General features: G+C 45.7%; 1 protein-coding gene across 2 annotated transcripts in view; it reads left to right on the forward strand.

The window, feature by feature from the left end:
• The window catches only part of LOC135553949 (retinoic acid receptor alpha), a 210,298-nt gene that overhangs the window by 181,290 nt on the left and 2,863 nt on the right, over positions 1-26,145 (forward strand). For both annotated transcript variants that reach the window (XM_064985907.1, XM_064985908.1), the window contains 5 exons: positions 18,612-18,753; positions 24,260-24,420; positions 24,620-24,796; positions 25,249-25,453; positions 25,795-25,953. In XM_064985907.1, coding sequence (XP_064841979.1) covers positions 18,612-18,753; positions 24,260-24,420; positions 24,620-24,796; positions 25,249-25,453; positions 25,795-25,953 — 844 coding nt within the window. The remainder of the gene's footprint in view (positions 1-18,611; positions 18,754-24,259; positions 24,421-24,619; positions 24,797-25,248; positions 25,454-25,794; positions 25,954-26,145) is intronic.

Genomic DNA, 26,145 nt, shown 5'->3' on the forward strand with positions numbered 1-26,145 from the left:
TGTTATTATTCAGTGTCCCTCAAGCTATGGCAGGAAAATACATATTTGGCTGCAAGAGGAGCCATTGCTCCTTCGCCCATGAGTATTCTTAGTTTTTCCTCTGGGTTCAATTTGTAAAAAATTGGAATATGTTTAGTAATTTCTGTGAATAATGAATCTCTTTGTGAGGAATATTTATCACAGTAAAGGAGAAAGTGCATCTCTGTCTCTACCTCCCCTGTTATGCAGTGACCACATACACGCTCCTCTTTGGGTAGCCATGTCTTTTTATGTCTGCCGGTTTCTATTGCCAATCGGTGGTCACTCAGCCTGTACTTGGTAAGGATCTGTCTCTGCTTCGTATCTCTGACAGAGTAGAGATAATCAGCCAATTCATATTCTCTGTTTAGGGTCAGATAGCAATTTAGTCGGCTTTGGGATTTTGTTTCATTTTTCCAATGTTGTAAATATAATTCCTTTGATTGGTTCATGATTTTGCTTATTGGAATTCTTTCTTTTGAAGCAGTGCTGGTGTCAGCTTGGTTGGTGAGGTCCAACACCAGCTGACTGAGAGGGCTCGTTTCTGGGCTCAGCTCTTCGGTTTGAAGTGATTTAAATTGCAGACTTGAATTTGGACTTGAATTCAAATGTAGCCAAAATTTTAATGATCTTTTCTGTATTTTCATTATTACTGGAAAACGGCCCAATTCTGCCCTACATGCATTAGTTGGTGTATTTCTCTGGACTTGTAGGATTTTCCGACAGAATTCTGCATGTAGGGCTTCAATTGGATGTTTGTCCCACATTTTAAAGTCCAGTTTATTGAGTGGCCCCCAAACCTCACTTCCATAAAGAGCTATTGGTAGGATTACACTGTCAAATATTTTAGTCCAAATTCTAATTGGGATGTTGATTTTGAATAATTTCATTTTTATTGCATACATTGCTCTGCGGGCTTTTTCTTTGAGTGCATTCACTGCCATATTAAAGTTTCCCGATGCAGATATGGTCAGACCAAGATAGGTGTAATTTTTTGTGTGTTCAATTAAGGTGTTGTTCAGGGTGAATTTATATTTGTGTTTCTGACATCTGTTTTTTTTTTGGAAAATCATGATTTTAGTTTTTGGAAATTTACTGCCAGGGCCCAATTATGGCAATATTGCTCCAGAATATTAATTTTCTGTTGAAGACCTTCTTTGGTTGGTGATAGAAGTACCAAGTCATCAGCATATAGCAGGTATTTCACCTCTGTGTCAAATAGTGTGAGTCCCGGGGCTGGAGATTGGTCCAACATGTCTGCTAATTCATTGATATAAATGTTGAAAAGATTTGGACTCAAACTGCAGCCTTGTCTCACACCTCGACATTGTGAAAAAAATTCTGTTCTTTGGTTTTTGATTTTTATTGCACACTTGTTTTCTGTGTACATACATTTTATTAAGTCATATACCTTACCACCAAGCCCACTTTGTAGAATTTTGTAGAATAGCCCTTCGTGCCAAATCAAATCTCTCTCTGTCTCTGTCTCTCGCCCTCTGTCTCTCTGTCTCTCTCTCTCTCTCTCTGTCTCTCTCGCCCTCGCCCTCTCTCTCGCTCTCTCTCCCCCTCTCTCTCTCTCCCCCTCTCTCTCTCTCTCGCCCTCTCCCCCTCTCTCTCTCGCCCTCTCTCTCGCTCTCTCTCGCCCTCTCTCTCGCTCTTTTTCGCCCTCTCTCTCGCTCTTTTTCGCCCTCTCTTTCTCTCGCCCTCTCTCTCTCTCGCCCTCTCTCTCTCTCGCCCTCTCTCTCTCTCGCCCTCTCTCTCTCTCGCCCTCTCTCTCTCGCCCTCTCTCTCTCTCGCCCTCTCTCTCTCGCCCTCTCTCTCTCGCCCTCTCTCTCTCGCCCTCTCTCTCTCGCCCTCTCTCTCTCCGCCCTCTCTCTCCTGCCCTCTCTCTCTCGCCCTCTCTCTCTCTCGCCCTCTCTCTCTCGCCCTCTCTCTCTCGCCCTCTCTCTCTCGCCCGCCCTCTCTCTCCCGCCCTCTCTCTCTCGCCCTCTCTCTCTCGCCCTCTCTCTCTCTCTCGCCCTCTCTCTCTCTCTCGCCCTCTCTCTCTCTCTCGCCCTCTCTCTCTCTCTCGCCCTCTCTCTCTTTCGCCCTCTCTCTCTTTCGCCCTCTCTCTCTTTCGCCCTCTCTCTTTCGCCCTCTCTCTCGTCCTCTCTCTCGCCCTCTCTCTCTCTCGCCCTCTCTCTCGCCCTCTCTCTCTCTCACCCTCTCTCTCTATCTCACCCTCTCTCTCTCTCTCCCTCTCTCTCGCCCTCTCAATTCAATCCAATTCAAGGGCTTTATTGGCATGGGAAACATGTGTTAACATTGCTGCTGTGATGGCACACTGTGGATTTTCACCCAGTAGATATGGGAGTTTTTCAAAATTGGATTTGTTTTCAAATTCTTTGTGGATCTGTGTAATCTGAGGGAAATATGTCTCTCTAATATGGTCATACATTGGGCAGGAGGTTAGGAAGTGCAGCTCAGTTTCCACCTCATTTTGTGGGCAGTGAGCATATAGCCTGTCTTCTCTTGAGAGCCATGTCTGCCTACGGGGGCCTTTCTCAATAGCAAGGGTATGCTCATTGTACATAGTCAAAGCTTTCCTTAGTTTTGGGTCAGTCACAGTGGTCAGGTATTCTGCCGCTGTGTACTCTCTTTGTAGGGCCAAGTAGCATTCTAGTTTGTTCTGTTTTTCCTCTCTCTCTCGCCCTCTCTCTCTTGCCCTCTCTCTCGCCCCCTCTCTCTCTCTCTCGCCCCCTCTCTCTCTCTCTCGCCCCCTCTCTCTCTCTCGCCCCCTCTCTCTCTCTCGCCCCCTCTCTCTCTCTCGCCCCCTCTCTCGCTCTCTCGCCCCCTCTCTCTCTCTCTCGCTCTTGCCCTCTCTCTCGCCCTCTCTCTCGCCCTCTCTCTCTCTCACCCTCTCTCTCTCGCCCTCTCAATTCAATCCAATTCAAGGGCTTTATTGGCATGTGAAACATGTGTTAACATTGCCAAAGCAAGTGAGGTAGATAATATATAAAGTGAAATGAGAGAGAGAGAGATGCGCGCTTTGTGCCCCGGGGCTTGGGGAACCTGGACTCTCAGGCCAGTGAATGACTTTAAATATCAGTCAAGTGCTGAGGAGAGATTCAAGCATGTACCAGAGATATACACCACTGCCATAACTGTGTCGACTGCCTAATCTATACTATATTGTCTGGAAAAGCCTCCCGTTACCAGATTGAGCACCAGCTTGCTATCTAAAGTATCCTCAATAATTGAACGCTGCCAGCATCTACATGTATATTGGCCCTCCACTGGGACTGAGGGAAAGCACAGGTTGGTGCTCGCCTAACTAGTGCGACGACACAGTTCCCCCTCCCATGTGTGTGCGTGTTTGATGGTTAGGTAGGCGCACAGTCCTCTCCTGTTCCCACGCAAACCCTTCTTCTATCTCTCCTGGAAGAAAACGCACGTCTTCATTAAATTTGCATGGTTGTTTCTCTTCTTCCTGTTTTTTCCCTTTCCTTGGTTGTTTCTCTCTTTTGGGTCCCGGGAGGACGTGTATCTGTGGTCTACTTTTCATTTTTTTTTTTTTTTTTTTTTTTTTGCTGAAGGCTTCTATCTCTCGTCTGACAGTTTTTTTGTTGTTGTTGCAAATTGGAACGCTCGTTCCCCCCACACATACACTCATGCCCTTGGCTGCCTGCAAATGTGCAGTCGTTAGTTTGTCATCCCTCATAATAGAGCTGTCAAAACAGCAGAGAGACACGAATCAACATACACAACCAGTATAGTCTATTGATGTACACAGGCATCCAGACCTGATGACCACCTCCACAGCCACTCATGTAGTGTGGTCATATTCATTCACCCCTTTTTTGGGATAAAGATAAGCAATTAATCACTGTATAAAAGAAATTATTAAAATACTGAGCTATATTGTATGCCACATTTTGGGGTGAATTACATTTTTTATACGAACACAACAGATTTAGTTTAACAGGTAGTCAAAATGATTGACACCCGTAAAGATTGTTGTATGTAAAGTAGTAAATGTTTACTATTTGGTCCCCTATTCCTAACATGCAATGACTACGTCATCGTTGTGACTCTACAAACTTGTTGGATGCAGTTAGTTTTGGTTGTGTTTCAGATTACTTTGTGCCCGATTTAGAAATGAATGGTAAATAATGTTTTGTGTCATTTCGGAGTCACTTATATTATAAATCAGAATAGAGTGTTTCTGAACACTTCTACATGAATCTGGATGCTACCATTATTATGGATAATGAATTGTGAATAATGATGAGTGAGAAGGTTACAGAGGGTCAAAAATCATACCCCCGGGACATGCCAAATAACATGTATACAGCCCACTCCAAAATGACACTACATTATATCCCATTCATTTATTCTGGACACAAATTAATCTGATACAAAACCAAAAACCAATTGCAAATGCATCCAACAAGCATGAACAAAACAGACCCACTAGGACCATAGGTTTTTATTTTCTATTTGTATTATGTAACTAGGCAAGTCAGTTGAGAACAAATTCTTATTTACAATGACGGCCCTATGGGACTCCCAATCACAGCCGGCTATGATACAGCTTGGAATCGAACCAGGGTCTGTAGTGACGCCTCTAGCACTGGGGTGCAGTGCCTAAGACCGCTGCGCCACTCGGGAGTCCTTAAAAGAGAGAAGCGTTTTCCTAAAACCCTTGCGCAATGGCAGGAGAAGAGCAAACAACAGACCTTCATTCCATTTCTACCAGATCTGACTTGTTTGTGTTGAAAATCAATGTTTGACCAACCCACAGATTTAGGTAATAAAACTAAGATCTCCAATCAGATCCAGCCGACATCTTAAAGAAAGAAAGGGGGTCACCTCGACGTGTGAAGACCTGAGGTGGCGGGCTGGGTACAATAGAGATACGACCGCATTCCTGAGAAGGCACAAAGGACATCCTTGCATACCGTGTCATCAGAGTTCACTCTGAACCACCACAGATAACCACAGAGATCATACATGTGTGTAGATGGCATCAGAGTTCTCTTCAGGGAAGAAGTTTCGAATACAGATGCCAGTCACGGCTGCGGAAGCATTATTCTCTCACACATTCCAATAGTCAGTCCGCTAGATGCTGTGCGAGAGAGAGCCAAGATTTTGGCCCCTCAACAGGGGGAAGGGCTGACTGGCCCTTGAGTATTTCACTTGGGTTCCTTTGCCATTTGCCATGCAGACCCAGAGGTGACAGAGAGCACATAGATTAGGGTAGAAGATTTAACCATGTTACATACACACAACATACTGTGACCCCTGTGCATATACACAAGTAATCTGTTTTGTACACATGCACACACACACACACACACACACACACACACACACACACACCCCCCCCAGGCTGTTACCGGGGGCTAGGATTAGTGGTGCAGCTAAAGAGGCTTACAGGATGGGGAAGGCAGGACACGGTGTGATGTATGGAGTGGAATGGTGGATGGGTGTTGACCCTCCCCACGGTAAAAGGTCACCGTAACGTGAGTTGATCCACTGTCCCAGGTCGCACCAGGGTCAATCGCAGGCTCCCGTGGGTCGGCCGGTGGCCAGGAAGAGATCAGGGGTCGGCCGGTGGCCAGGAAGAGATCAAGGATCAGATATAGGTCCACAGAGTCCTGTCAGGCTGTTCTCTCTCTCCTCTCCTCTGTCTCACCCTTCTCTCCATCTCTCTTTTATCTCTCTCTGATACTCTTTTCTCTCTGTATTTTCATCTTTCTTCTGCTCTTTATCTACCTGAACACTTCCCCATGTCCCTCTTCATTCTGATCTTTATCTACCTGAACACTTCCCCATGTCTCTCTTCATTCTGCTCTTTATCTACCTGAACACTTCCCCATGTCTCTCTTCATTCTGCTCTATATCTACCTGAACACTTCCCCATGTCTCTCTTCATTCTGATCTTTATCTACCTGAACACTTCCCCATGTCTCTCTTCATTCTGCTCTTTATCTACCCGAACACTTCCCCATGTCTCTCTTCATTCTGCTCTTTATCTACCTGAACACTTCCCCATGTCTCTCTTCATTCTGCTCTTTATCTACCTGAACACTTCCCCATGTCTCTCTTCATTATGCTCTTTATCTACCTGAACACTTCCCCATGTCTCTCTTCATTCTGCTCTTTATCTACCTGAACACTTCCCCATGTCTCTCTTCATTCTGCTCTTTATCTACCTGAACACTTCCCCATGTCTCTCTTCCTTCTGCTCTTTATCTACCCGAACACTTCCCCATGTCTCTCTTCATTCTGATCTTTATCTACCTGAACACTTCCCCATGTCTCTCTTCATTCTGCTCTTTATCTACCTGAACACTTCCCCATGTCTCTCTTCATTCTGCTCTTTATCTACCTGAACACTTCCCCATGTCTGTCTCTCTCTCTCTCTCTCGCTCTCTGTCTCTCTCTTCCTATCTCTCCCTTTCTGTCATCCCCTCTTTATTTATAGACCCTTAGCCCATGGGTTCCACTGGGAATTCTTCCTGGCTGTAACCGGTGTGTGTGTGTGTTTCAGGTGTGTTTATGGGCTGTGTCGTTTGTGTTCCCGACATCTGTATGTGTACTTTCAACCCTCACCAAACCTAGACCTTCGATCTTCTCCCCCGTTCTTAAATTCAGAGCGTTTCACTCTCAGAGCGCACACTAGACGCTCTGGCAGAGGAGTAGGGTTGATCCGAGCGCTCTGACCATCACAACGGTAGTCAAGCACCCAAGCCAACTGGCTAATGTTGGCTAGCTACTTTCAGACACAAATGAGAGAACACCTCACTCTGACCATTTTACTCGCTGTAACAGAGCTGGTTAGGCTGTTTTCATGTTATCCAGAGCTTTGGTGACTGTAACTGTTCTGCTGGCAACAATTTAATTACGCTTTTTTTTGCCAACGTGCAACAGGTGTTGAGCGTTCGTAAATTTAGCAGTTATTCTGCTCTCTGGCACACTCAGACGAGAGTGCTCTGAAATCGGAGTAGATAGCCAGAATTAACCATGTCCATTGAGAACGCACAATGTCTGTACAACTTAGCTAAGAATGATGTGAATAATCAAGTCAATAAATGTTGGGTAGTTAGATAGCATATAGTGAAAATACTGCCTGGCAAGTTCGATGTATTTGTAGCCAACTAACTTTAGGTAACTAGCTAACATTTTTTATTTCACCTTTATTTAACCAGATAGGCCAGTTGAGAACAAGTTCTCATTTACAACTGCTACCTGGCCAAGATAAAGCAAAGCAGTGAGACACAAACAACAACACAGAGTTACACATGGAATAAACAAATGTACAGTTAATAACACAATAGAAAAGTCTATATACAGTGTGTGCAAATGTCGTGAGGAGGTAAGGCAATAAATAGGCCATAGTAGCAAGTAATTACAATTTAGCAATTAAACACGGGAGTGATAGATGTGCAGAAGATGAATGTGCAAGTAGAGATAATGGGGTGCAAAAGAGCAAAAAATATGGGGATGAGGTAGTTGATGGGCTATTTACAGGTGGGCTATGTACAGGTGCAATGGTCTGTACGCTGCTCTGACAGCTGATGCTTAACCTGTTGCGTCGCGCAATCCCGGATCCGGGATTCTATTTATAGCCTCAAGCTCATTAGCATAACGCAACGTTAACTATTCATGAAAATCGCAAATGAAATGAAATAAATATATTTGCTCTCAAGCTTAGACTTGTTAACAACACTGTCATCTCAGATTTTCAAAATATGCTTTTCAACCATAGCTAAACAAGCATTTGTGTAAGAGTATTGATTGCTAACATAAGCCTAGAATTCAGCCAGCAACATTTTCACAAAAACAAGAAAATCATTCAAATAAAATCATTTACCTTTGAAGAACTTCAGATGTTTTCAATGAGGAGACTCTCAGATAGCAAATGTTCAGTTTTTCAAAAAAATATTATTTGTGTAGGACAAATCGCTCCGTTTTGTTCACATTTGGCTATGAAAAAAACCTGTATACAGTTATAGCCTCAAGCTCATTAGCATAATGTAACGTTAACGATTTCTGAAAATCGCAAATGAAATGAAAATAATGCGCCTGCTCTAAAGCTTAGCCTTTTCTTAACTTCTTGAAACTCCCCATCCCGGATCCGGGTTTGTGACTAAAGCCTCAGGCTCATTAGCATAACGCAACGTTAACGATTTCTGAAAATCGCAAATAAAATGAAAATAATGCGTCTGCTCTCAAGCTTAGCCTTTTCTTAACAACACTGTCATCTCAGATTTTCAAAATATGCTTTTGAACCATAGAAATTGACTAATTTGTGTAAGAGTATGCAAAGCTAGCATAGCATTTTGAGTAGCATTTAGCACGCAACATTTTCACAAAAACCAGATAACCAAATAAATAAAATCATTTACCTTTGAAGAGCTTCTGATGTTTTCAATGAGGAGACTCTCAGTTACATACCAAATGCGCAGTTTTTCCTGAAAGCGTCTGTGTGTAGGAGAAATCGTTCCGTTTTCTACATTGCGTCTGGCTACCGAAACGAACCGAAAATTCAGTCACCTACAACGTAAAACTTTTTCCGGATTAACTACATAATATCGACCGAAACATGGCAAACGTTGTTTGGAATCAATCCTCAAGGTGTTTTTTCACATATCTCTTCATTGATATGCAGTTCGTGGAAGCTTGCTTTCCTCTCTGTATCGCATGGAAAAATACTGGCAGGTGACTTTTGCGCACCAATTTCGGCGCAGGACACCGAGCGGACACCTGGTAAATGTGTTCTCTTATGGTCAATCTTCCAATGATCTGCCTACGAATACGTCACAATGCTGCAGACACCTTGGGGAAACGACAGAAAGGGCAGGCTCATTCCACTCGCATTCACAGCCATATAAGGAGACAATGGAAAACAGAGCCTCAAAAATCCTTGTCATTTCCTGGATGCCATCTCATCTTGGTTTTGCCTGAAGCTCACGTTCTAGGGCACGCACAGAGAATATCTTGGTATTTCTGGACACGTCAGAGTGTTTTCTTTCGAATGGTATCAATTATATGCATAGTCGAGCATCTTTTTGTGACAAAATATCTTGTTTAAAACGGGAACGTTTTTCATCCAAAAATGAAATAGCGCCCCCATAGATGTAAGAGGTTAACAACACTGTCATCTCAGATTTTCAAAATATGCTTTTGAACCATCGCTATTCACTAATTTGTGTAAGAGTATGCTAAGCTAGCTTAGCATTTTGAGTAGCATTTAGCGCGCAACATTTTCACAAAAACCAGATAACCAAATAAATAAAATAATTTACCTTTGAAGAGCTTCGGATGTTTTCAATGAGGAGACTCTCAGTTACATAGCAAATGTTCAGTTTTTCCTGAAAGCATCTTTGTGTAGGAGAAATCGCTCCGTTTTGTACATCACATTTGGCTACCAAACGAACCGAAAATTCAGTCACCAACAACGTCAAACTTTTTCCGAATTAACTCCATAATATCGACCGAAACATGGCAAACGTTGTTTGGAATCAATCCCCAAGGTGTTTTTTCACATATCTCTTCATTGATATATCATTCGTGGAAGCCTGCTTTCTTCTCTGAATTCCATGGAAAAATACTTGCAGCTGAGGTTTGCGCACCAATTTCGGCGCAGGACACCGGGGCGGACACCTGGTAAATGTGGTCTCTTATGGTCAATCTTCCAATGATATGCCTACAAATACGTCACAATGCTGCAGACACCTTGGGGAAACGACAGAAAGGGCAGACTCATTCCTCTCGCATTCACAGCCATATAAGGAGACAATGGAAAACGGAGCCTCAAAAATCCTGCTCATTTCCTGGATGCCGTTTCATCTTGGTTTTGCCTGTAGCTCACGTTCTAGGGCACGCACAGAAAATATCTTTGCAGTTCTGGAAACGTCAGAGTGTTTTTTTTCCAAAGCTACCAATTATATGCATAGTCGAGCATCTTTTTGTGACAAAATATTCTGCTTAAAACGGGCACGTCTTTTTATCCAAAAATGATATAGCGCCCCTAGAGTTTCAAGAGGTTAAAGTTAGTGAGGGAGATATGAGTCTCCAGCTTCAGTGATTTTTGTCATTTGTTCCAGTCATTGGTAGCAGAGAACTGGAAGTAAAGGCGGCCAAAGGAGGCTTTGGGGGTGACCAGTGAAATATACCTGCTGGAGCGCGTGCAAGATTTAATTTTGGGTTGGAGATGCTTAATTTGAGTCTGGAAGGAGAGTTTGCAGTCTAACTAGACACCTAGGTATTTGTAGTTGTCCACATATTCTAAGTCAGAACCGTCCAGAGTAGTGATGCTAGACGGGCGGGCAGGTGCGGGCAGCGATTGGTTGATGAGAATGCATTTAGTTTTACTTGCATTTAAGAGCAGTTGGAGGCCTCTGAAGGAGAGTTGTATGGCATTGAAGCTCGTCTGGAGGTTAGTTAACACAGTCTCCAAAGAAGGGCCAGAAGTATACAGAATGGTGTCGTCTGCATAGAGGAGGATCAGAGAATCACAGCAGCAAGAGCGACATCATTGATGTATACAGAGAAAAGAGTCGGCCCGAGAATTGAACCCTGTGGTACACCCATAGAGACTGCCAGAGGTCCTGACAACAGACCCTCCGATTTGACACACTGAACTCTCTGAGAAGTAGTTGGTGAACCAGGCGAAGCAGTCATTTGAGAAACCAAGGCTATTGAGTGTGCCGATAAGAATTTGGTGATTGACAGAGTCGAAAGCCTTGGTCAGGTCGATGAATATGGCTGTACAGTATTGTCTTTTATCGATGGCGGTAATGATATCGATTAGGACCTTGAGCGTGGCTAAGGTGCACCCATGACCAGCTCAGTTCATACCGGCACATACTGCCTAAATGCTATGCGGCTCGTAAGGATAGCGTAGCTAACAAATTGTCAGCCATCATAACGTGTAACGTAACTTATTTGAAAGGTCATTACTTTATTACCATTGCTCAACATTTTATTAACATTTGTCATAATTAGATAAAGCAATGAGTTTGTATCCGCTCTCGTCGGACTTCGGCAGCATATTTTCCGCCGGTTTCTTCAAATCTGAAAACGTTGAAGCCACGCCCGTTTTCTGAAGAATAGCGTTATGGGCCTTAAAAGCACGGAAATAGTGTTGACCGCATATATATACTTCGTATTATGGCGAATTTAGTATGACATCCGGGAACTTTTGGCATACTAACTATATCCATACTATGACCAATAAGCATACTACGTACTCAATTTATTTCACAAATAGTACGATTAGTGCGGTTAGGGTGAGTATCCAACACCGCTTTAGGCCTCGTATTAGCATACGCACTTATCTCCTGTACAGTGCTAATTCCCCCTCTCTTTTATATTGCTGTAGCTCCAGTATTGTAAAGTCCAGCTCCTGTAGTTTAGCCACAGTGTATTGTTTCACTCCAGAGCTGTAAGGTCCAGCTCCTGTAGTTGTTTACCTGTGGTTGTAGGTCCAGTGCTGTAAGGTCTAGCCCCTGTAGTTGTTTACCTGTGGTTGTAGGTCCATTGCTGTAAGGTCTAGCTCCTGTAGTTGTTTGCCTGTAGTTGTAGTTCCAGTGCTCTCAGTCTTCGACCAGTACCAGCCCTCTGCTGACAGAACATTCTTCACACCTTGTAATTACTGAGCTTCAGTCCAGGGGGGATTTCAGGCCACTAACTTCTGTAGCTGTTAAAAGACAAGCGAGAGGAAACAGACTATTTTGGACATACTATTTAGTGGGTGCATGAGCTTTTGTGTGTGTGCCTAGTACACCTCTCAACAGAGGTCCATATGTATCATAGGGTGCACAGAAGTGCTCTCCACTCAATCTATCCCTGTCTTCTATACCATTTTGTCCCTTCTCCTCTTTCTCCTTTCACATCTGCAAATGCACCCTCTGTGGCTTGGCGGCTTGGAGCCGTCAGAGGTCACTAAGAGGGCTTTTCCACTGAAGGGCCGTGCTGTGAATATCACGGTTCCCATTTAATTTCCGTTTGCACGTGGCCCACTTGATTCCTTGGAACCAAGCGGGATATTCAGCCTCGTTTGATATCTGGTACTGTCCTCGATCCAAGTAGGCTGGTGGGTAGGGTTACAAATGCCTGTATTCAATGATTGATCTCACGCAATGATGTCACAGTGTGTGTCGCGTATGTTGTTAATACTCATGCACGAATCAAGAGAAGGAAAATCTGACTACGAACGGTACAGCTACACGAACGAATAACTCTAGAGAAAAAATTGATTGATTTTTTTCTCCGTCGATTTAGTGACCAGGTTTTCTGGTGATTTTGACCACGGAACTCGTTCTGTTATAGTCACAGACATATATATATATATATATATATACCATTGAACCAGTTCTAGAAACTTCAGAGTGTTTTCTATGCACACATACTAATCATATGCATATACTATATTCCTGGCATGAGTAGCAGGACGTTGAAATTTGGTGCGATTTTTAACAGAATGTTGAAAAAAGTAGCCCGATCTCTAAGAGGTTTAAATAAAGAGCAAAATTATTATTATTATTTGTGCCCTGGTCCTATAAGAGCTCTTTGTCACTTCCCACAAGCTGGGTTGTGACAAAAACTCACTCCCATTCTTATGTTTAATAAATGTTTCATATAATGTGTGTGTGGCAGGCTTACAACGATGGCATAAAAACGTAATTTGAGAGTGTGCTGACCCTGGTGCTAGAGGGGGTACGCAGCTGGAGGTTTAATGTTTGAAGGGGTATGGGACTATAAAAAGTTTGGGAACCACTGCTCAAGTGGAATTGTGCCGCGGAGGTATCCCGAGGTGTCCTTCCTCTCTGACCTCAAACCCAGGACGTCTCTAGTAAGAGTGTCAATAAGGCATCAGCAAACCACCCAGCTGAATGCGAGATGGCCACTTACAGGTTAGAACCCTCATTTTGGCACCATAGAAGAATGAGAGCAAGAGATCCTCCCTGAGACTGCATCCCAAATTGCACCCTTTGAGGTGCCTTTTGGGACGTACACTGAGACGCCATAATAAAACCACAGCCCCAGACTGCATGAAGAGTGGTAGGGGAGTTTCACGGTCACGGCGTTTGCAGCGGGGCGAAGTCACCTAGCTCTTTCGACCATGATTATTTCATGTCGGCCGTGGTATGTCTTGGACGGGCTCTGATATTGTGATGAATATTTGAGGGATTGAGAGGGTATCACTCTCGCACTCTCTTTGTAGGGAGCGTTGACCTGCGCTAGTCTTTCTAAATCAGTCCCCAGTCAGATGTTTACATACACCTTAGCCAAATACATTTAAAACTCTTTTTTTTCTTCACAATTCCTGACATTTAATCCTCGTAAAAATTCCCCGTCTTAGGTCAGTTAAGATCACCACTTTGTTTTCAGAATGTGAAATGTCAGAATAATAGTAGTGATTTATTCCAACGTTTATTTCTTTCATCACATTCCCAGTGTGTCAGAAGTTTACATACACTCAATTAGTATTTGGTAGCCGTTAAATTGTTTAACTTGGGTCAAATGTTTCTGGTAGCCTTCCACAAGCATCCCACAATAAGTTGGGCGAATTTTAGTCCATTCCTCCTGACAGAGCTGGTGTAACTGAGTCAGGTTTGTAGGCCTCCCTGCTCGCACACGCTTTTTCAGTTCTGCCCACAAATGTTCTATGGGATTGAGGTTAGGGTTTTCTGATGGACACTCCAATACCTTGACTTTGTTGTCCTTAAGCCATTGTGCCACAACTTTGGAAGTATGCTTGGGGTCATTGTCCATTTAGAAGACCCATTTGCAACCAAGCTTTAACTTCCTGACTGATGTTTTGAGATGTTGCTTCAACATATCCACATAATTTTCCTACCTCATGATGCCATCTATTTTGTGAAGTGCACCAGTCCCTCCTGCAGCAAAGCACCCCCACAACATGACGCTGCCACCCCCGTGCTTCAGGGTTGGGATGGTGTTCTTCGGCTTGCAAGCCTCCCGCTTTTTCCTCCAAACATAACAATGGTCATTATGGCCAAACAGTTCTATGGAGGACGTTTCTCCAAAAAGTACGATCTTTGTCCCCATGTGCAGTTGCAAACCGAGTCTGGCTTTTTTATGGCGGTTTTGTAGCAGTGGCTTCTTCCTTGCTGAGCGGCCTTTCAGGTTATATCGATATAGGACTTGTTTTACTGTGGATATAGATACTTTTGTACCTGTTTCCTCCAGCATCTTCACAAGGTCATTTTGCTGCTGTTCTGGGATTGATTTGCACTTTTCGAACCAAAGTACGTTCATCTCTAGGAGACAGAACGCGTCTCCTTCCTGAGCGGTATGACGGCTGCTTGGTCCCATGGTGTTTATACTTGCGTACCATTGTTTGTACAGATGAATGTGGTACCTTCAGGAGTTTGGAAATTGCACCCAAGGATGATCCCGACATGTGGAGGTCTAAAAATGTTTTTCTTCTGAGGCCTTGGCTGATTTCTTTTGATTTTCCCGTCATGTCAAGCAAAGAGGCACTGAGTTTGAAGGTTGAAATGCATCCACAGGTACATCTCCAATTGACTCAAATGATGTCAATTAGCCAGAAGCTAATTAATTAATCAGAAGCTTCTAAAGCCATGACATCATTTTCTGGAATTTTCCAAGCTGTTTAAAGGGACAGTCAACTTAGTGTAAGTAAATGTCTGACCTATTGGAATTGTGATATAGAGCATTATAAATGAAGTAATCTGTCTGTAAACAATTGTTGGAAAAATGACTTGTGTCATGCACAAAGTAGATGTCTTAACCGACTTGCCAAACCTATAGTTTGTTAACAAGAAATGTGTGGAGTGGTTGAAAAAACTAGTTTTAATGACTCCAACCTAAGTGGACGTAAACTTCCAACTTCAACCGTATCTGTAGCTCGAGGAGTCGGGTCTCGCTCTACTGTTGTATCTGTGCCTTGTGTTTGATGCTGATTGGCCTGTGTAGGGCAGCATGATCCCATAAAGCATCAAACACACACCACTAGCACAACAATAGAGACCTTTCTGTTTTACTTAGTACTTACTGCTAGTTTTCCATGGATTCCAAGTTGGCCTGATACTAATGCCAGATGTTATGAAGAATTTGGGAGTTGAGTCTCTATAAATGTGATAGCACGGAGACTTACCCAGTAAGTTAAGCCCAGTAAAAGGGCTTAACTGGAATGGAGAGATTTTCATGGTTGTACCACCTGCCATGCCAAGCAGTGCCGTTGCCAAACTGGGCACAGGAATCTCCTCTGGCATGTGGAGAGGGCATCACCCACCACATTGGCAGTGCCCCTGTCGTGACATGACTAACTTCTGCTGGGAGGGTAGGCTTACATACAGTATGTTCACTATGTGACCGCACCCAGTGAAGCGGGGCTAGTCATGTCCACACGGACTCCATCCCCGGCTACATTTAGTTGCTTTTCCCAGCCTTCACAAAGCCCACAAGTCGACGAAGCCAGGGCCATTTGGCACAAAATGGCCGACATCAGATGTGCTATGTTTGCTAATGTATGGTATGTTTCAAGTCATCCATGTTGGCTCTGCTGATCCTGGTTGATGGCGAAGGGAGGTCAGGGAGGGGCTTGACGGGTCACCTGACCTTCATACAGGGCTACGTGCAGAGGAGTGTTTGGCCTGGCCTGTGCACACTGCCGAAGCCATACCAACTCTGCTCTGCCACCACACACACACACACACACACACACACACACACACCAGCTCTGGTCTGCCGACATTAGGTGCTGTCGCCACTTAATCTCCCCCACAATTGTGTGTGGGCGTGCGCGCTGGAGTGGATTAGTGATATTGCTGGGCAAAGCGCAGCACCAGAGGGGCACTCAAATCTCCGCCACGAGCAGTACTCTTAGTTGCTGCAGGGCATCAGTTCATTGACACTGCATCTGGCTGCAAATCTGGCCGTGTTTTTGCTCTCCATTTCTCCTTCTTTACAGCCTGTTTACTCGTCCCTTTCTGTCTGTTTACGTTTGATATGTTTGTTTTGTCGCCTTGCCTGTCTTACCGGTCTATTACCCTCTACTCGTCTGCCTGTCTGCCTGTCTTGTCTATTACCCTCTACTCGTCTGTCTGCCTGTCTGTCTGTCTGCCTGTCTGTCTGCCTGTCTGTCTGCCTGTCTGTCTGTCTAAATATTAATCTGTGTTTTCTGTAAAAATCTGTTTTCCTATTTATTTCACATATCTCCGTATCCTCTGAGTGTACAAAACATTAGGACCACCTGCTCTTTCCAGGACACAGTTTTCACCCGGATTCACCTGGTCAGTCTATGATCCCTTATTGATGTCACTTGTTAAATCCACGTCAAATCAGTGTAGACGAAGGGGAGGAGACGGGTTAAAGAATGATTTTTAAGCCTTGAGACAATTGAGACATGGATTGGGTGTGTGTGTGCCGTTCAGAGGGTGAATGGGCAAGACACAATATTTAAGTACCTTCGAACTGGGTATGGTTGTCGGTGCCAGGCGCGCTGATTAGTGTCCAAAAGTTTTTTCAGTTTCCTGGGTGTATGAAGAACGGTCCACCCACCCAAAGGACATCCAGCCAACTTGACACAACTGTGGGAAGCATTGGAGTCAACGTGGGCCAGCATCCCTGTGGAACGCTTTCGACACCTTGTAGAGTCCACGGTGTTCTGAGGCTGTCCTGAGGGCAAAACAGGGTGCCACTCTATATTAGGAAGGTGTTCCTAATGTTTGGTATGCTCGTGTGTTTCTGTCCAGCACCCTCTACCTCTCTGGATGCCACCACTCACTCACCCCGTCACGATGACAGGTTCATAGGTCAGCAACAAAGGCTCTCCGCTCCAGCACACAAACGCTATGAAATCGGCACTGTTCATTGTCAATGTTCTGATCGGTAACCTTGATCAAGACATTCACAACATGCCTTGTGTTTAACGAACATGCGTTGTAATTTGCCAAACGCCTCGCGGGCATGCACACGTACCCGCATTTCAACACAATAGGCTGAAAGCTTCCCACACGACTTGCCTGTCAGTCTCTCGCCGTCACCGTCTCTGTGGGCGAGGAGGGCAGCAGTTGGGGCTTCGTCTTCCCTTTAGAGAGTAATTAAGAGGAATGGGAGTTAATTTGAAGCTCCCCCAATGCCACCAGGCCCTGCCTACCCATAAGCCCCTTAAGGGATTAACCAAGGGGAGCTCATTGGCGCTTAGACTGGTGAGTTAATGCCCACCCAGTGTGGCACAACTAACCTGGCCAAGCGAGGCCCACACAGCCGCATAGACACACACATACACACACAGACACATGCGCAAACACATTTAATGGTCCCATGTAGCTCAGTTGATAGAGCTTGCAACGCCAGGGTTGTGGGTTCGATTTCCAACAGGGGACCAATACAACAAAAAGAAGGTACGAAAATGTGTGCACTTAGAGCGTAAGTCGCTGTGAATAGAAACATCTGTTAAATGACTAAAATGCCAACTGTTAATGTCCGGCGAACGTTCTCGTTCCCACACACACACACACTTTTCCCCTTCAGATTGCGCCATTGGCACCTAAAGTGTGCACGTGCAAGCTTTGGCAGCGCATGTCCCTCAGCTTAGTGGGTTGTAAAAGTCAAGTCCTGAAATATGTTGACAGCCTCGTTTTAAAATGCCCAAATAGCAGAGTGTGATCGGGCATGATTCAGAGTGGAGCGTAGCACGTGCGGTGGCGGTGCCACGGTTAGTCACTGTGGAGAAACACGTGGCTGGACAATACGCTCCGTGACACAGACACACAGAACGGGAAGTTGAACACTGTGCGGGCACTCATTTTAAGGAAGTCGATGTGTCGCATTGTGTGTGTGTGTGTGTGTGTGTGTGTGTGTGTGTGTTACATGTTAAGGCTGGGAATTGCAAAGGACATCTCTTTACGATATCACAATACTTAGGTGCCGATATGATACGTATCAAGATTCTCACACTTCTATATGTTTTGCCACTCGATACCGCGATTTTCATTGAGACTCGAACGTATTGCTCATCTTATGTCCGCTGCAGAGAGACGAGTGGGAGAGAGAGAGACATGAGAAAACGGGTTTTGGCCAGTCGTGGAAATAAATGTGCCGAAAACAAATTGGCTCCCTGTTTAAAAAGAAGTAGATGGGAGTACTGAGCTATGAAGGAGAAATACTGGGTGCAGGTACAGCCGACCTGGCGCATAAATAGTATTGCGGTATTGTTAAAACGATACGACATATCGTCAAAAATAATATCTGTATTTGTAGCTAATCACTATTACCTACGTACCGATGTTATTGTCACTCGCCCTCCATAGGTCAACATGAGAGCTTTGGGCCAATACACGGCCACACGTTTGAACGTCACTCACCAGCATGTTGAGCGCCGTTGGATGTTAGAGCCTGTCGTCGATGCGGGTGTCCTTTGTCGTGTGACAAAGCATGTCATTCGTAGGCGTATATTGTCTAAGCAAATCCAGAACATAACAGCAATCATTCTCCCCTTCTCTCCTGCTTATTATTATTATTATTATTTATTTTTTTACAATTATCTTTTTTTATTTTTATGAGCAAATAAAGCAAATGTTAACACTCGACCTCTCTTCTCCCCGCAGGGTTTCTTCCGGCGAAGCATCCAGAAGAACATGGTGTACACCTGTCACCGAGAGAAAGGCTGCATCATCAACAAGGTCACCCGCAACCGCTGCCAGTACTGCCGCCTGCAGAAGTGTTTGGAAGTGGGCATGTCCAAGGAGTGTGAGTACTAGTACATGTCTCTCTCTCTCTCTCTCTCTCTCTCTCTCTCTCTCTCGTGTGTGTCTCTCTCTCTCTTGTGTGTCTCTCTCTCTCTCTCTTGTGTGTCTCTCTCTCTCTCTCTCTCTGTGTGTCTCTCTCTCTCTCTCTCTCTCTCTCTCTCTCTCTCTGTGTGTCTCTCTCTCTCTTGTGTCTCTCTCTCTCCTCTCTCTCTCTCTCTCTCTCTGTGTCTCTCTCTCTCTCTTTGTGTGTCTCTCTTGTCTCTCTCTCTCTCTCTCTCTGTGTGTCTCTCTCTCTCGTGTGTGTGTCTCTCTCTCTCTCGTGTGTCTCTCTTCTCAATGTGTCTCTCTCTCTCTCTCGTGTGTGTCTCTCTCTCTCTCGTGTGTCTCTCTCTGTGTGTCTCTCTCTCTCTCTCTCGTGTGTCTCTCTCTCTCTCTGTGTGTCTCTCTCTGTCGTGTGTCTCTCTCTCTCTCTCTCTCGTGTGTCTCTCTCTCTCTCGTGTGTCTCTCTCTCTCTCATTTACTTACATTTACATTTAAGTCATGTGTCTCTCTTATCCAGAGCGACTTACAAATGTGTCTCTCTCATCCAGTGGAACAGCCTCTCTCGAGTGTGTCTCTCATTAAGAGGGGTGTGTTACTTATCTATCTCGAGAGTGTTTTCTCTCCGGAAGGTGGTGATTGACTCTCCTGGCGTCGTGTGTTCCACTCTCAGCGTGTTTTGTGGGCTCTGGGCTCTCTCTCGTGTGTGTCTCTCTCTCTCTGTCTCTCTCGTGTGTGTCTCTCTCTCTGTGTCTCTCTCTCTCTCTCTCTCGTGTGTGTCTCTCTCGTGTGTCTCTCTCTCGTGTGTGTCTCTCTCTCTCGTGTGTCTCTCTCTCGAGTGTGTCTCTCTCTCGAGTGTGTCTCTCTCGAGTGTGTCTCTCTCGTGTGTCTCTCTCTCTCGAGTGTGTTCCTCTCTCGAGTGTGTTCCTCTCTCGAGTGTGTTCCTCTCTCGAGTGTGTCCCTCTCTCGAGTGTGTCTCTCTCTCGAGTGTGTCTCTCTCTCGAGTGTGTCTCTCTCTCGAGTGTGTGTCTCTCTCTCTCGAGTGTGTGTCTCTCTCTCTCTCTCGTGTGTGTGTCTCTCTCTCTCTCTCGTGTGTGTCTCTCTCTCTCTCTCTCGTGTGTGTCTCTCTCTCTCTCTCGTGTGTCTCTCTCTCGTGTGTCTCTCTCTCTCTCTCTCTCTCTTGTGTGTCTCTCTCTCTCGTGTGTGTCTCTCTCTCTCTCGTGTGTGTCTCTCTCTCGAGTGTGTCTCTCGCGTGTCTCTCTCGAGTGTGTCTCTCTCTCGAGTGTGTGTCTCTCTCTCTCTCGTGTGTGTCTCTCTCTCTCGTGTGTGTCTCTCTCTCTCGTGTGTCTCTCTCTCTCTCTCTCGTGTGTCTCTCTCTCTCTCTCGTGTGTGTCTCTCTCTCTCTCGTGTGTGTGTCTCTCTCTCTCTGTGTGTGTCTCTCTCTCGCGTGTCTCTCGCGTGTCTCTCTCGTGTGTGTCTCCAATTTGTAAGTCGCTCTGGATAAGAGCGTCTGCTAAATGACTTAAATGTTAAATGTAATGTAATGTCTCTCTCTCATGTGTGTCTCTCTCTCGAGTGTGTCTCTTTCTCGAGTGTGTCTCTCTCTCGAGTGTGTCTCTCTCTCGTGTGTGTCTCTCTCTCGTGTGTGTCTCTCTCTCGTGTGTGTCTCTCTCTCGTGTGTGTCTCTCTCGTGTGTGTCTCTCTCTCTCTCTCTCTCTCGTGTGTCTCTCTCTCTCTCTCTCTCTCTCTCTCTCTCTCTCTCTCTTGTGTGTGTCTCTCTCTGTGTCTCTCTCTCTGTGTGTCTCTCTCTCTCTCTCGTGTGTGTCTCTCTCTCGATTGTGTCTCTCTCTCGTGTGTGTCTCTCTCTCTCTCTGTGTGTCTCTCTCTCGTGTGTGTCTCTCTCTCTCTCTCTCTCTCGTGTGTCTCTCTCTCTCTCTGTGTGTGTCTCTCTCTCTCTCTCGTGTGTGTGTCTCTCTCTCTCTCTCTCGTGTGTGTCTCTCTCTCTCTCTCTCTCGTGTGTGTCTCTCTCTCTCTCTCGTGTGTGTCTCTCTCTCTCTCTCTCGTGTGTGTCTCTCTCTCTCTGTGTGTGTCTCTCTCTCGTGTGTGTCTCTCGTGTGTGTCTCTCTCTCTCGTGTGTCTCTCTCTTGTGTGTCTCTCTCGTGTGTCTCTCGTTTCTCTCTCTCTCTTGTTTCTCTCTCTCTTGTTTCTCTCTCTCTTGTTTCTCTCTCTCTTGTTTCTCTCTCTCTTTTGTTTCTCTCTCTCTCTTGTTTCTCTCTCTCTCTCTTGTTTCTCTCTCTCTCTCTTGTTTCTCTCTCTCGTGTGTTTCTCTCTCGTTTCTCTCTCTTGTTTCTCTCTCTCTCTTGTTTCTCTCTCTCTCTCTTGTTTCTCTCTCTCTCTTGTTTCTCTCTCTCTTGTTTCTCTCTCTTCTCTTCTCTCTCTGTGTTTCTCTCTCTCTCTTGTTTCTCTCTCTCTCTCTTGTTTCTCTCTCTCTCTTGTTTCTCTCTCTCTCGTTTGTCTCTCTCTCTTGTTTCTCTCTCTCTCTCTTGTTTGTCTCTCTCTCTTGTTTCTCTCTCTCGTGTGTTTCTCTCTCTCTCTCTCTTGTTTCTCTCTCTCTCTCTTGTGTCTCTCTCTCTCTCGTGTCTCTCTCTCGTGTGTCTCTCTCTTGTTTCTCTCTCTCTCTTGTTTCTCTCTCTCTCTTGTTTCTCTCTCTCTCGTGTGTTTCTCTCTCTCTCTTGTTTCTCTCTCTCTCGTGTGTTTCTCTCGTGTGTGTCTCTCTCTCGTGTCTCTCTCTCGTGTCTCTCTCTCTCTCTCTCGTGTCTCTCTCTCTCTCTCGTGTCTCTCGTGTGTCTCTCTCTCTCTCTCTCGTGTGTCTCTCTCTCTCTCGTGTGGCTCTCTCTCTCGCGCGGCTCTTTCTCTCTCTCGTGTCTCTGTGTGTGTCCGTCTCGTGTGTGTCGGTCTCTTCTGAGTGAAATACTGTCTCCCACGAAATGTCTTCACGAAGTAGATGTTCAAAGCACCACACACTGACGTGACAAAAAGTGATGGTTCCAACCCATTTCAAGACATTTTCATATCAAGCAGCAATAATGCACAACCCACCATGATGGCTTCCCTCCCTTAGTCCACGTCTATACTTCCACCACACACACGCTCACACGCACTATATATCTATCTCCCTATAGGTTTCCATGAGGCTAAGCGCCAAAACAATTTCCTAGCACTTCATCCTCTTTGCCCCCCTGTAAGTGAGTTATTCCCCTCAGTGCTCCGAGCTGCTGGTTTACAGCTACATTCATCCCAGTCGAGGCCGCTAAGGAAATCAACCACTGCCATCTAGTGGTGGGGAGCATGTTACTACACCTGGGAAGTAGCACTGTGTTGTTGTTGTTGTTTTTTCATGTATTAATTTGACAGAATCAGATGTGTGTGTTTGCTTTTAAACTGGGATCTATATCGAGTTGTGTAGCTGGGCTGTGCGTGTGAACAGGACTATCTTAAATACTCTTGACTGACCTTTGTGCCCTGACCTTGACATCTCGGTCATCCTTTTAGTCATAGAACCACGGACACAAAAACTCTCTGAAGGGGGTTGACACACTGATGCTTTTTAGTCAAATACCAAATACCCCCCCCCCCCCCCCCCGATGCGCATGTCATTATCACATGTCATGTACAGCAGAGTTTCCCAAACTCCTACCTGGCCACCCCCCCCCGGGTGCATGTTTTGGTTTTTGCCATAGCACTACACAGCTGTTTGAAATAATCAAAGTTTGATGATGAGCTGGATGGGGGGGGGCATCTCTCTCTCTCTCTGTCTGTGTGTGTGTGAGTGAGAGGACTGATTGGAGCGCCAGGCTAATAGTTATTTAATGGCTTCATTAGGTTGTGTTTTCTGGGCCCACGCTGGCAGCACACACATAGTGAACAGTGCTTCTCCTCTCTCTCTCTCTCTCTCTCTGTCTCTCTCTCTCTCTAACTGTCTCTCTCTCTCTAACTGTCTCTCTCTCTCTCATATTTATATACTGCTCAAAAAAAATAAAGGGAACACTAAAATAACACATCCTAGATCTGAATGAATGAAATATTGGAGTCACACTCAAAATTAAAGTGGAAAACCACACTACAGGCTGATCCAACTTTGATGTAATGTCCTTAAAACAAGTCAAAATGAGGCTCAGTAGTGTGTGTGGCCTCCACGTGCCTGTATGACCTCCCTATAATGCCTGGGCATGCTCCTGATGAGGTGGCGGATGGTCTCCTGAGGGATCTCCTCCCAGACCTGGACTAAAGCATCCGCCAAGTCCTGGACAGTCTGTGGTGCAACGTGGCGTTGGTGGATGGAGCGAGACGTGATGTCCCAGATGTGCTCAATTGGATTCAGGTCTGGGGAACGGGCGGGCCAGTCCATAGCATCAGTGCCTTCCTCTTGCAGGAACTGCTGACACACTCTCCAGACTCTGTCACGTCTGTCACGTGCTCAGTGTGAACCTGCTTTCATCTGTGAAAAGCACAGGGCGAATTTGCCAATCTTGGTGTTCTCTGGCAAATGCCAAACGTCCTGCACGGTGTTGGGCTGTAAGCACAACCCCCACCTGGGGACGTCGGGCCCTCATACCACCCTCATGGAGTCTGTTTCTGACCGTTTGAGCAGACACATGCACATTTGTGGCCTGCTGGAGGTCATTTTGCAGGGCTCTGGCAGTGCTCCTCCTTGCACAAAGGCGGAGGTAGCGGTCCTGCTGCTGGGTTGTTGCCCTCCTAAGGCCTCCTCCACGTCTCCTGATGTACTGGCCTGTCTCCTGGTAGCGCCTCCATGCTCTGGACACTACGCCGACAGACACAGCAAACCTTCTTGCCACAGCTCGCATTGATGTGCCATCCTGGATGAGCTGCACTACCTGAGACACTTGTGTGGGTTGTAGACTCCGTCTCATGCTACCACTAGAGTGAAAGCACCGCCAGCATTCAAAAGTGACCAAAACATCAGCCAAACATCAGCCAGGAAGCATAGGAACTGAGAAGTGGTCTGTGGTCACCACCTGCAGAACCACTCCTTTATTGGGGGTGTCTGGCTAATTGCCTATAATTTCCACCTGTTGTCTATTCCATTTGCACAACAGCATGTGTAATTTATTGTCAATCAGTGTTGCTTCCTAAGTGGACAGTTTGATTTCACAGAAGTGTGATTGACTTGGAGTTACATTGTGTTGTTTAAGTGTTCCCTTTATTTTTTTGAGCAGCGTATATACATTCAATTCCATTTAGTGGTTGATGTGTGTTCCCCTGCCATACATTGTCTTTCTTGTCTCTTTGGTTGGCACGGCTATGTGACGATTGTGAGGTCGACCTGGAGCCATTAGCTTTCACATATCCTCGGGAATTGTCATTTGAGCCTAGAGGATAACTCTCTCCGTCTCTCCCTCTCTCTCTCTCTCTCTTTCTCTCTCCATCTCCTCTCTCGCTCTCAGCGGTGAGGAACGACAGGAACAAGAAGAAGAAGGAGGAGAAGAAGCCAGAGTGTACGGAGATCTACGTGCTGAGTACCGAGACGGAGCAGATGATCGAACGCGTTCGCAAGGCCCATAAGGAGACTTTTCCCTCGCTCTGTCAGTTGGGCAAATACACCACGGTGAGTTATGTATATATACACACACACACATGCACACACACCGACAAGTTACACGTACACAAACATTACCCTCACTCTGCCAATATGTTTTGGGTACACCAAACGCTGACAAACATACACTCCTTTCACTCTCAAAATGCCAACCGGTGTATTTGTAGAATCACAGAATAAAATGCATCCCTCTTCCTCCCCCCTATAGAATAACAGTGCAGAGCACCGCGTGGCTCTAGACGTAAACCTATGGGATAAGTTCAGTGAGCTGTCCACTAAGTGTATCATCAAGACGGTGGAGTTTGCCAAACATCTGCCAGGCTTCACCACCCTCACTATCGCTGACCAGATCACCCTGCTCAAGGCTGCCTGTCTGGACATACTGGTGAGGAGACGCATCAGGACACATACACACACACACACACGTAGGACATACATATATTTATTACAAACGACAAAACATCTACAAAAAGGGAACACCAATATACAATATCTTTGTGCTCCACCTAACTTTCCAACTAACTCCGTGGCCTTGTGGTTAGTGTCCGTCCTGAGACTGGAAGGTTGTGAGTGTGATCCCCGGCCGAGTCAAAAAAAAAAATGGGACCTGATGCTTCTCTGCTTGGCACTCAACATTAAGGAGATAGATTGAGGATAAGGCCCTGCTGTAGTCCAGCATTCTGTCCAGGTGGTGCACTTGCACATCAAGCTTCCTCACGCCATGGAAACAGAAGATCTACTCCGATGAGCCAAGGCTCGTCGCAAGACTGACTAACTTCCTCCTTTTTCCCTCCTTCCTTCCCTCCCTCCCTCTACATCTCAATCCCTCCATCTCAGATTCTGAGGATCTGCACGCGCTACACTCCAGACCAGGACACCATGACCTTCTCAGATGGGCTGACACTGAACAGGACCCAGATGCACAACGCAGGCTTCGGCCCGCTCACAGACCTGGTGTTCGCCTTCGCACAGACACTCCTCCCTCTGGAGATGGACGACGCCGAGACCGGCCTGCTTAGCGGCATCTGTCTGCTGTGTGGAGGTACTGCACTACTGCTCGGATTCCAACCCAGCGCTGCACTCCTGTCAGGGCCCGGGAGTTGAGCTCAAAAGAGGCCGATTTGTCATTGTTTTTCCAGCAAATTAGTACAAACAAGTCTCGGCAACTAGTGTCTTTTGTCAGTTGTGTGTATTACTGGTGTGAAGACGTGAGTTTGCCTAATACTGCCTGTGGGTAATGCTACTGTTATCATGCCACTGTGTGAATCATGCCAAGGTTGGGCGTGCTCTTTGAGCGTAAAGATTGGGTAATAAGGACGTGTTTTTCATTGTTTGTTTGTGTGTGTGTGTTTGTTGCGCGTGCTTGTGTGTGTGCGTGTGTAGACCGCCAGGATCTGGAGCAGGCAGACAAGGTGGACTTGCTACAGGAGCCCCTACTGGAGGCTCTGAAGATCTACGTGAGGAAGAGGAGGCCTCACAAACCGCACATGTTCCCCAAGATGCTGATGAAGATCACGGACCTCAGGAGCATCAGCGCCAAGGGTGAGCGAACATGCCTGTACACTGCGTTGTTGTTTTTTTTATATAGGGTAGCTTTAGTGTAGCTTAAACTTCTTCCAGTGTGAAGTCATCGGTAGCTTGGGAAACGGTATTGTTTTATGTTGGTGTTGACTTGATTTTTTGGCAGTTACCTATATGTGCTTGTTATGCAACTTAATCCACAGTTATATATAT

This window comes from Oncorhynchus masou, chromosome 14 (genome assembly GCF_036934945.1).
Source record: "Oncorhynchus masou masou isolate Uvic2021 chromosome 14, UVic_Omas_1.1, whole genome shotgun sequence".
Lineage (NCBI taxonomy): Eukaryota > Metazoa > Chordata > Actinopteri > Salmoniformes > Salmonidae > Oncorhynchus > Oncorhynchus masou.